This window comes from Vipera berus (genome assembly GCF_964194415.1).
Source record: "Vipera berus genome assembly, chromosome: 1".
Lineage (NCBI taxonomy): Eukaryota > Metazoa > Chordata > Lepidosauria > Squamata > Viperidae > Vipera > Vipera berus.
The window spans coordinates 317,119,703-317,132,082 of NC_138202.1; the positions used below are offsets into that span (position 1 = coordinate 317,119,703).

Sequence of the window (12,380 nt, forward strand, 5' to 3'; positions counted from 1 at the left end):
AAGGTAGTTTAATAGCCTTTATTGCTATTCTGTCCTAATATAGTAAATTCTATAAATAGAATCAATAAACAATTTTTCCCACAAGTTTAGTGAATACTTTCTGCCTTAGATTTTTTCTTATTTCCTTATATTATGTATACGCACTGAAAAATATAGAAATGATAATTACCAAAATGTGAATTGATTTTTTAATTAACTTTATGAATGTAATCCTACCTTCATTGTCATTTTTAAAATGTTCATTTGTGGTAAAACAATTTAACCCTTCTGCAGTTTATTTTAACTACCAAGCTAGCAGAAAACTCAGACAAACTTGATTGGTCATAAGGATTACAGTGCTTTAGGTTTTTTCTTTGACAATATTATCTTTTGATCCTGCCATTAAAATTACAAGCCTGGGAGAGTACAAAAATAATGATTGAGTCTCTGAAGATAGAATCTAGTGTGACTTATTTGCTCATCTATGCATGCTTTCTCTATGTAATAACTCAGAATAATATGGATGTTAGTTTTTTTTAAGGTCAATATAGCACTAACAGTTTTCCTCTTCTTTTCCTGTAGGGTGCTGGCGATCTAGAAAATCCGTGGTAGCCTTACAGATCTACTAAAATGCTTTTGAATCTGAAAAAGGGGGAAAAACTTTTGATCAGTTTTCTTCAATACAAGGGAAAAATTCTGGTGAATTTCCAACATTTTGTGAAATGGGCAGAAAGAAATTATTAGGATTTTCCATCATTTGTTCATATTTGTGTTTTCTGATATTGCCACTCTTAGCATTGCCTATACTACAGTATTTTTACCAGCCTTGGGCATATTGGTTACATCAATATGGAGCCAGAGCCCTAAAAACCAAGGAATAATGCTTGGAGCACTTCACTAAATGTACATAAAGTACCATGGGATTTTAGTTGTACCCTGAAGACACTATGTTTAACAAAACTTACAATACCTGCACACCTGAGTGCAAATAATTGTAACAAGACACTTATTTCACCTTACCAAGATGGAAATCTTTTACAGCTCTGGGCTTTGGAAGTCATTCAGTTGGGCAATATGCTATAGGATGTGTATTTTTTTTTAATTTTTCCAGTTTTACCTGTATTACCAGACTGTTAGGATTTCCCTACAGTGTCCAAATTGTGATATGTTGCCTATTGCTTGCTTGAGATAAAGTGTATTTGGCAATAATATAAGGAGATTTTAGGCATCTAAACAAATACAAATTTTACGCATGTGTATAACACATCTTTAAACTCTTGCTACATCTTTTTAAACCAAACAACTTAATTTATGGTTAGTTGTAATTTGCTTTGACATCTCACTCATTGCTGCGAGTTTTTTTAAATGCTGAATATTTGCCTTTATTATAATGTAAATTGTGATTTTGTTCTAAATGTGGTTTTCTATAGTTTTTTTCCTTTGATTTCTCAGCTTAAAAGAGAGCTCTTGTGTAATATGGGTATAATTTTTAATTGTTTGCATTATTTACAAAGTTCAAATTATCACTTTTGAGATTACTATAAATACAGCTAAAATTATCTATTTTAAATCTAAGAAAATATTAGAGATATTTTCATGGGTTCAGTGACCTTTCATTTTATAAGCAATGGGCATGGTACAGAGTGGCCGTCATGTAAGGTACTTGAAGATTCTTAGTTTAATTCTATTTTTGCAATAACCTTATTTTTTCCTTAATTCTTTTGAGTTGTGCATGTATTGAGTCCAGTTAATGCTGAAAGTGGAGAAGAGTATTTATCTAAAAATAAATAAATAAAAGCTATTGGGGAGGGGAAATAATGAATGTATCCATCTGTACATGACTTACATGCTGTGGATGCCTTGTAAACATTTTCCTATTTGTTTAAACTGTGTTTCAAACAAGGATGTAATTGCCCTTGTGTGTAGTTTAAGCTAATGACAGTCATCAACTGGTTTTGTGTGAAATAAAATTCATGGTATTTTTCTGTAACCCTCCTCCCCCTCCCCTTACCTAGACTTGAGTGTAAATCCTTGTACACTCTTATAACCTGGTGTCTATGGCCAGGTTCCCCAAACATTTGATTATGTTTTTATTTTGTTTTATTAAGTTTTTTTGGCTGTGGGGTGGTCTAGAAAGGATTATTGCCACAATATATTTTATTTATTCATTAGATTTTAGTCTCGTAAGTTAAAAGGTGTTTTAAATGATGATGTTAACAGGTATTTGTCCCTATTGTTTTTTTGTTTCATTTTCCTTTGGGGGTTGTTAAAAGCTAGGGAACGAAGAATGCAACATGGTTTATTGTTCAGACTGTCTGCTCTGGTCTAATCCTGTACTGATAGTACCTTCCCAGTATGATATTGTGATGTTTCATACAATACAGTGAACATAACCAACTTGTTATCTTCAATAAAGGATTGCTAAAATGGTGAGAGGCCCTATTTTGTGGGAAAATAAAGAAAAAAAATATTCAGTTCTGTAATAGGAAATTCTATATTGTACATGTATTGTGATCATAATCCATAAGAAGTAATGAACTTGGGCCTTTATTGCAATGCTTGGGTTCAAATAGCAATCATGCATCAGTAATGTACAGGTTGATCAACAAGGTCAGTAATGTGCAAATAGATGTAGTCCACAAATTAAAATCTGTACATTTCATTGAATTGAAAACAGTGCAAAAGAATTTAATATAGATTGAATGTTCAGAAGATAACAGGGCTTTATAACACATTGATGGAATAACTCAAACTCATACTAATAACAATTCTACTGCGCAGTTCTCAAAAATGTGGTATTCAAATTATTGAGTTAACCATATTTCTAATAATAATAGCTCTGAAGAGTTTCTAATAGTGAAACAATGAATAGAGAACTAAATTATCACTATTTCAGTGCATTACCCTTAGAAGCGGTATGGTTGACCAGATACTATTAACTAAGCTAGATCCATTTTCATTTTCATCAACATGCAGCTTAAGATTTTGTATTGCATGTCAAAACCAGTCTTTTTATACCTATTGAATATCATAGAAACCAGAATTTACACTGCCATATCTGAGAATGTAAACTTATTCCTTTTCCAGTTAAAATTTTCAAAAGTATAGAATAGTATAGATTGTTATACTGAAGGAAATATGGTCGTATTTATCAGTTTTCCTCTCCTTGATTCTGCTCCCATTTTTGAGGGGTCAGGTAATGCTTCAAAATATAAAGGAAGATAATGTCAAGGGCTCTAAGAAGTGGGAATTGGGAACCTTCCCCCTCTCCAGTAGGAATTTTTGCTAAATCTAGTCATTTCCATGAGTGGGAAGAGCCTTTCCATTCACTAAAGAAATGCTACAAATCCAAACCAGTAGATATAGACGGGTGATGCCACTACAGTAATCTATTCACTAAGATGTCCTACTTCAAACAGTCACTCTTTTGTAAGCTTTATTGCCAGAATCTTGTAGATCAAGTCAATGAGGAAATGTGTAAGATGAAGTGCAACCAAAACTATTTAGTAAAAGCAGTTACTAGAACAATAATTTGATGCTGTTTGCAATTTAATGTAGGAAATCTGTCAAATATATTTATAATAGACTCATTGCCCTGAAAACCAATATGGCAACACTGTTTAAATTAATAGCTACTTTGCTATTTCCTGTAAAGTACTGGATTACTTGAAACATGTGCTACAAGAGGCTTTGACTGAAGTTTGATGCATTAGATGAATAAAGCTGGGCTTTATTTTATGGCAGTAGTCCCAGCTAACCTGTCTCTAGAGAACAAAGTTCTGCCAGCCATAGTGGGATGTGTTCGTCTTACTTGTAGACCATGGATGTCAAATTCGATCACGTCATGTGACATATCACAATGGGGTTTTTTTGCCTTTGCGGAGCCGGGGTGGGCGTGGCCTGTGCTTGACTCATCTGGCCCGTGGGCCGCCAGTTTGACACCCCTGTGGTAGACTGTCAGTTCTACTGAAAGTTGATCTTAAGCTACATCTTAGCTTATTTCCAAATTAAGCCTTTCTACTTAATGCTGTTACTACCACTGCCTGCTGAATTGGTTTTAAGCTACTAGTAACATGCTACGGGGACTGGAGGAACTAATGACTCCCATCAACAGGAATCAGTGTAACAAAACACCTTGATTATGTAGTCTACTATTGTACGTATTTTATTTAAAAGTTAACAGAGCTTTAGAATATCAAATTTGGTTTTCATGCTAAATAAAGGTGTAATTCTGATGAACCTGCAGCTGTGCAAACCCACTTAAAAATTCAGATGATCTATGCAGAAAAGGTTGTGTGCAACATCTCATGGTGTGAGATTGGTGGGTTTGTTCCTCCAATACCAGTGTAAGTAGTTTCCTTTTGTTTATATTAATAAAAACCACAAAGATTTCTTTGATGAACTGTTGTAGATTTCAAATAGCCATCATTTAGTACTGGATAAAGTGAAACATTTGCCATTCTAGCTGTTAGGTTCTGGCTTACCCCTCATGTGATTTGTTTTAGATTTTGATATTGATAGAAAAAACAAATCTGATCAGATCAACAAACATTTGGGTTCTTTAATTTTAAAATTGCCATATAACTTTTATACTGAAGTCTTGTAAGAGAGATCATAGAGGGAGATTGAAACTAGATCAACAATAAGATTTTTTTATGGATTCTAAATAGATGAGATGGTGATCTGTAAATGGCACATTTATGTAAGATTTTGACTGAATAGGATTCATTTTGGCATTGTAAAGAACTTAATCTTACCAACATTACTCTCTGGCACTATAGCTTCATCATGTTTTACAGCTGCTTTCTTGTGCTCTTTATGGTCTGTAAATATCACTTTAACATCTAGTCCAGCTTTGTCCAAGCAATCAACTTTTGGATGTGTTTGATTACAATTCCTTCCCGATCAGCCAAAACAACCATTATAATGTTGTGAACTTAGTCCAAAACATTCAGGCAATTCCAATTGGGGAAGACTGATCTTTTAAAGATCCTGTTTACATAGAAAACCATGTAACCTCCATTTGATGAAGCTGTAACATTCTTTGATGCCTGGGGTGTCTGTAAATGTGTGAATCTGGTGCATGTCAATCTGTTCATAAGTATAAACATACTGTTTGTATCATAATTGTTCTTGTTTTTTATTTGTGGTGTTGAATTTTACACTCCGAATATTGTAACAAATCAATTCTAAAAATAGAATGGAATACTCATTCTATTTAATGTTATATTTGAATCCTGCATATGGTATGTATTGTCAAAAGAACAGAAGCTCCAATATTTCTTTTAAGATTGTTGTTAGTGGCATAGATGATGACACTGCATGAATCCCAAGTGCCTACTAAACATATAGCAGGCTAGTGACTCTGAAAAATAACCTGATACTGAAATCTGTTTTTCTGTAATACAAATGATAATACTTTCATATTCTTTTTGCTAGAAACCATTATTTCTTCCTTTATCAATTCACAAAATGTCCATGAAAATGATTACTAAATTGATGAAGTTAGCTTATCAGAGCACAGATAATTAGGCAGTTGCAAACAAGATCCTTTAACTAATTCATATTCTGAGCAGCTGAAATGTCTAGAGACTTTGCAAACACTTAACTAAAACAGCACCTCATCAATAGCTCATTCCTATCCAGTAACTATACTCAAAGGTTATTCCAAGTACTTAGTCTAATGGTCAGGATTGGAAGTGAGTCATTTGCATACATAACACAAACTTCAAAAAAGAAAAAGGCAAGGGTTGTTAGATATACAATGGTGAGGGACCTCTTACCCCATTTAGTTAGAAAGTAAGTATACCTGATTTATTGGGTTTGGCTAGTAGAGGACTGTATCGTAGACATCTCCACTTAGCTCTTTTTCAAGATGCTATGGATATGGAATATCTTCTGTTTCCAGATCTGTGAGTTATTTCCAAAGTTCAGATGAATGGCTGGTACTGGTCTCCAGCCATGTAGCTGGAGAACCTTGTTTTTCATAGTTTTTAATCACAGGGGTAGAACCTAAAGTTTCTGAATAGAGTTTACAATTCTTGATCTGTGGAGCTTTTTATTTGCTTTTCATCTTAAGTGTTAATCTCTGCTTTAAGCTGCTATTACATTAAACACCCAAGTGGTAAGTGTCTGTTTTACCTGTGCAGCTCCATCTGGTCACTTCAAAATCTTCAGCTAAACAAATAAAGATAACAAACCAATGAAATAATTGTAGAACAAAAAACAACTGGGAACTCAATTAGATATGCTGAATTTTAACTATCATAATTCCTCTTTTGGGACAGAATATGTGGAGGTAGGTTGGAGAAAATCATTCTCTTGGATTTGGTGCACATCTGGTAGTAGAGCGCTGCAGTGAAATGAACAACCCTTTTGGTCTGAGGCCAAGGTGGAAGGAAGTTCTACTGAGGGGGGCAAAACTTTGAGGCAGCTAAACTCAGCCTGAGATGGCTTCAAGAAACGTTCCATCAGAAGAAGCTTGAAAGTGTGGGAATAATCCAAGTCCAAATCAACAAAAGCAGAGGAAAGCATTCTGCTGTAGCTGTTCCAGTTACAGGGGCTTGACTGGGGTGGCAAAATCTGGTTAAGAAGTGACACCTATTTACTAGGAAAATTCTTAATAGGAACGGTAACCAAACCTATGGTATCTAACTACAGTTAAGTTTTTCCAGTTCAGTATTAAAGAATATTCCCTAAATAGCCACTGGTTCCCTACTATAAATAGAGGTCATCTTTAACAGCAGCCACAGTTTACATTGATGACAGTCATTTAAGTATGTTGAGGAATTATTTATTATACTTGCATCCCCCGTGTGTCTCAGTAGAATAGTGCTTAATGTGGTATGCTTGTTCAGTTATTTGATTTATAGAGGCACCATTTCTAACAACTCAGGATGGCTTTCAAAGAATAAGGCACCAAAACTCACTACAATAAACCACTCCATTCACCCCAAAACCCAAAAACACAAATAATGAAAAGTATGGAACTGCATTGAAAGATGTTCCAAAGAGGAAACTCATGAACTTGACAAGGTAAAGAAATCATGCAGCTTCTGGATCCAGTTCTCCTACCAGCAACAGCCAGAGGACTTTATATGTGCCCTGGAAAGCTCAGGATGGGCTGTGTATATGATACTCTGGGTCATGTGATGTGTTGCCCAGCTGCTACTTTGCGGGATATTTTTCTTCAAAGTCCCTGGCTCTGGCCCATGTTCAAACCTACCTTAAGGCATCCCCCTCTATTAACAATTGGCCCTGTTCTCTTCAGGTTTTCTAGAACTGGCCTCTTCAGGTTATCTAGAAGAGTCCCAGCCCTCTTCAGACAAGTTCTAATATTTTATGTCTGTTGGGAAGTAGAAAAAGAGTTAGTGTTTGTTCATTCATTCATTCATAGGAATTAACCATACATTTTATGTTGTTGCATACTTCTTCCACCATTCTATAATTTTATTTCTGGAAACTGGATGTAACTCACCAAGTCTGTTAGCTCTTTCCATTTTAACTGCAGAATGGCCCTTTGCATTTTAAAGCAAAACAGGTGAAACTAGAGCCAGTTTCGTGCTGTGGTTAAGGCATCAGGGTAGTAACCAGGAGTTACAGTCCCACCTTAGGCACAAAGCCAGCTGAGTGACCTTAGGCCAGTCACTTTCTGTCAAAACTGCGGGACTTGTCCAGGCAGTCTCCAAAAATCAGATAAAAACGAATAGAAGAAAAAAAAGGAAAACACTTGTTTTATTCAGGATGTTGTTTTCTGCTTGCCAAGAAAGCATTAAAGCCTATGATCTGTACCTGCAGGCTAAAATAATACAACCCATTTTGCAATCTCTTCTACTTCTATCATGAATATAAATCAGATTTTAGTCCATCCTACTGTAGGACTTGCAGAGAAAACCAGATAGGAATCACAACCAGATGAGCTAATTCTATTTTATAGTAAAGTCTGAAAGTCAATTCTCCCCCAACCCTAGCTATTGTATCCTTTACAGCCTGAGAAATTAAGAAGGGTCTTTTCTGGGCCTCTTGCTGCACCCACTGTTTAGCTGCCAGCTATGCTTTCTCTTCTCTTAATAATTCCCTTGACAGTATCTCCTGGCCCTGTCTTCTAATGACTTTCTCATATACCATTACTATTATTATTATTATTATTATTATTATTATTATTATTATTAATAATAATAATAATAATAAAAATAAAAATAAAGTTGAAAGGGACCTTGGAGGTCATCTAGTCCAACCCCCTGCTCAGGCAGGAAGCCCTATACCATTTCATACAAATGGCTGTCCAGTCTCTTCTTAAAAACTTCCAGTGTTGGAGCATTCACCACTTCTGGAGGCAGGTTGTTCCACTGGTTAATTGTTCTCTCAGGAAGTTTCTCCTTAATTCTAGGTTGCTTTTCTCCTTGACTATTTTCCATCCGTTGCTTCTAGTCCTGCTTTCAGGTGCTTTGGAGAATAGCTTGACTCCCTCTTCTTTGTGGCAGCCCCTGAGATATTGGAACACTGCTATTATGTCACCCCTCACCCTTCTCTTCATTAATCTACACATACCCATTCCAGCAACCGTTCCCTATATGTTTTAGCCTCCAGTCCCCCAATCATCTTTGTTGCTCTTCTCTGTACTCTTTCTAGAGTCTCAACATCTTTTTTACATCGTGGAGACCAAAACTGGATGCAGTATTCCAGGTGTGGCCTTACCAAGGCATTGTAAAGTGGTATTAGTACTTCATGTGATCTTGATTCTATCCCTCTGTTAATGCAGCCTAGCACTGTGTTGGCTTTTTTGGCAGCTGCAGCACACTGCTGGCTCATATTGAAGTGATCGTCCACTTGGACTCCGAGATCCCTCTCACAGTTACTACTATTGAGCAAGGTACCATCTATACTATACCTGTGCATTTGATTTTTCCTGCCTAAATGTAGAACCTTACTTTTTTCACCATTGAATTTCATTTTGTTAGATAGCGCCCAGTGTTCGAGTCTGCCCAGATCCTCCTGTATCTTAAGCCTATCTTCTGGAGTATTGGCTATTCCTGCCAGCTTGGTGTTGTCTGCAAATTTGATGAGTTCCCCATCTATCCCCTCATCCAAATCGTTGATGAAGATGTTGAAGAGCACTGGGCCCAGAACAGAGCCCTGGGGGCCCCCACTACACACTTCCTTCCATGTAGATGCAGTTCCATTGAGGACCACACGCTGAGTACGGCCTGTCAGACAGCTACGAATCCATCTGGTGGTGATGCTATCTAATCCACATTTTTCTATCTTATCAAGTAGTAGGTTGTGATCTACTTTATCAAATGCCTTACTGAAATCCAAGTAAATTATATCTACATCATTCCTCTGGTCCACTAATTTTGTCACTTGGTCAAAGAATGCAATAAGATTTGTCTGGCATGATCTGTTTTTGACAAACCCATGTTGGCTTTTAGTGATGACTTTGTTTGCATCAAGGTGTTCGCTTATTTGTTATTTGATTATCTTTTCCAGAATCTTCCCAGGTATTGAGGTCAGGCTGATAGGTCTGTAATTTCCTGGATCTAATTTTTCCACTTTTTTGAAGATGAGAACTACATCAGCTCTCTTCCAGTCCTCTGGTAGTTCCCCAGTGCTCCAGGATCTTTGAAAAATATAGTTCAGTGGTTCTGAGATCACGTCTGCCAGTTCCTTGAGAACCTTGGGGTGTAATCCATCTGGTCCTGGTGATTTGAACTCGTCTACGCTGGACAGATGCTCACTTACCATTTTCTTGCCTATCTTAACTTGTGTTTCTATTCTGATTTTTATGGCACTGTTTTTGGTAGGTTGGACTGTTTTTTCCCTTTGTGTAAAGACAGATGCAAAAAATGAGTTAAATAGTTCTGCTTTCTCCCTGTTGCTTGTCACCTTGCCACTTTCCCCCACTAATGGACCAATCATTTCCTTAATTTTTTTCTTGTTTTTTATATGTTGAAAGAAGCTTTTTTTGTTATTTTTTACTTTGGTTGCAAGCCTTAGTTCATTTTGAGCCTTAGCTTCCCTCACTTCATCTTTGCAGGCACGGGCTATTTGCTGATATTCGATCTTAGTTATTTGCCCCTCTTTCCACTTCTTATACTTGTCCTTTTTATCTTTCAATTTATCAGAGAGTTCTTTATGCAGCCATGGTGGTTTCTTTTGAGAGTTGTTATTTTTCCTCTTTGTTGGTATTGTGCTAGACTGGGCCTTTATTATCTCACTTTTCAAAATTTCCCAAGCTTCTTGAGTTGTTTTCCCCTTTAGGATTCTCATCCATGGAATTCTTCCCAAGGTCTCTCTTAAGTTTATTGAAATTAGCTCTTTTAAAGTCCAAGACTCTAGTTTGACTGTGTTCTATTGCTTGTGCTTCCAGAATGTTGAATTCCAATATTGCATGATCACTTCCCCCCCAAGGTTCCTGTGGCTTCGACACCTATCATTTCATCTCTGTTAGTGAGAATTAAATCCAATATGGCTAATCCCCTAGTTCCCTTCTCTACTTTTTGGGAGAGAAAGTTGTCTGCTAGGTTTGTCAGGAATCTGTTTGATCTTCCACTTGGTGCAGAGTTTGTCTCTCAGTTGATATCAGGGTAATTAAAATCCCCCAGTACTATTGTGATGTGCTTCCTACATACCTTAGTTAGCTGACTAGCAAAAAGTTCATCTATTTCCTCTGCTTGGTTGGGCGGCCTATAGTATACACCTATGGCAATGTCATTTTTTCCCCTTTTACATTGACCCAAATGCATTCAAGTTTACAGTTTTCATCATTGTTGTGCTCTATTTCTGTAGAGATAAAGTTATTTCTTATATAGAGAGCAACTCCACCTCCTCTTTTGTTTAGTCTGTTTCTTTTAAATAATTTAAATCCCTCTAGCTGTGTGTTTCATTTGTGGGCTTCATCCCACCATGTTTCCGTAATGGCAACAATATCATATCCGCCCTCATTTACCTGAATTTCTAGTTCACCCTGCTTACTGTTCATACTCTGCGCATTGGTGTATAGACATTTGAGTCCTTTATCTGACCCTGTGTTTACTTGCTACATAACTTGTGTGGTGCCTGAGTTCCCCTATTTTTTAGATTGCCAGGGACAGTGATGTCCTGTATCAATTAAATCACTGTCCCCATTGTTTAGTTCAAATATTCCTCCAGAAAAGCTGTGAATTTATTGCCAAGTAACTCAGTCCCTTTCTTGGATGGATGCAGACCATCTCTTTTGTACATTTTTTCATTGGACCAGCACAGCCATCTCCTTTACACCACTCTTTTAGCCACTTATTCAATTCTGCTATACGCTGGCCTTTTCCATTTTGCTCCTTATACACTGGTAAAACCTCTGAAAAAGCCTACAGCCTATTCTGCTAAGTTCCTGCCTAGTTTAAAGAAGAGAAGGACGAGGGATGACATGATAGCAGTATTCCAATATCTCAGGGGTTGCCACAAAAAAGAGGGAGTCAAGCTATTCTCCAAAGCACCTGAAGTCAGGACAAGAAGCAACAGATAGGCTTCTGGTTTGTGCATGTGGCGCTTCCGGATGTACAGGAAGAGTCCGCTCCCTGCTGTCCAATCTCTTTTTGGGAGGACCCTGGTAAGACCTCTGAAAAAGTGAGCCTACAACCTATTCTGCTGAGTACCTGCCCCAAGCTCTGGAAATCATTCTGCACACAGAGTACATCCTTTGGGAGAGATCATTAGTGCCAAGATGTACAATAGCATCCACATCACAGTCATTGCTGGCATTGTTGACTATTTTGAAAATACGCTTCTTGTCCCTACTGGCAGTGGCACCTGGAAGACACCTGACCTCTTTTGAAACCTCTGTATCCTTTCCTAAATTTAAGGTAAAGGTAAAGGTTCCCCGCACATGCGTGCTAGTCGTTTCCAACTCTAGGGGCCGGTGCTCATCCCCGTTTCAAAGCCGAAGAGCCAGCGCTTGTCCAAAGACGCTTGTCCAGACCGGCAAGGCGCACGGAACGCTGTTACCTTCCCACCGTAGTGGTCCCTATTTTTCTACTTGCATTTTTACATGCTTTCGAACTGCTAGGTTGGCAGAAGCTGGGACGAGTAACAGGCACTCACTGTGTTACGCGGCACTCGGGATTCGACCCACCAAACTGCCGACCTTCTGATCGACAAGCTCAGCGTCCTAACCCACTGAGCCACCGCATCCCTTATAATTGAATCACCAACCAGAAGGTGGCTTCTCTTTTTGGGTACCTTTCTTTTCTTACATGACTGATGTGTAATACCTGATTCGCACTTCTCCCTGTCAAAAACAAGTTCATCTTGGACCATGGTCCCCTGCTTGAGTTATCATCACAATTACCTTGACCTGTTTCATTAATGTCCCTATTAAGGTCAGCAAGAGCACTGTATCTGTTATGCAGGGACACAGCGAAAGC

General features: G+C 37.5%; 1 protein-coding gene across 1 annotated transcript in view; it reads left to right on the top strand.

The window, feature by feature from the left end:
* Positions 1-2,409, top strand: part of PPM1B (protein phosphatase, Mg2+/Mn2+ dependent 1B) — an 82,356-nt gene extending 79,947 nt beyond the window's left edge. Inside the window, exon 7 of the mRNA XM_081315247.1 lies at positions 562-2,409. Within this exon, the coding sequence (XP_081171373.1) occupies positions 562-591 (30 nt within the window). The 3' untranslated portion in view covers positions 592-2,409. The remainder of the gene's footprint in view (positions 1-561) is intronic.
* The last annotated feature ends 9,971 nt before the right edge of the window (positions 2,410-12,380 follow it).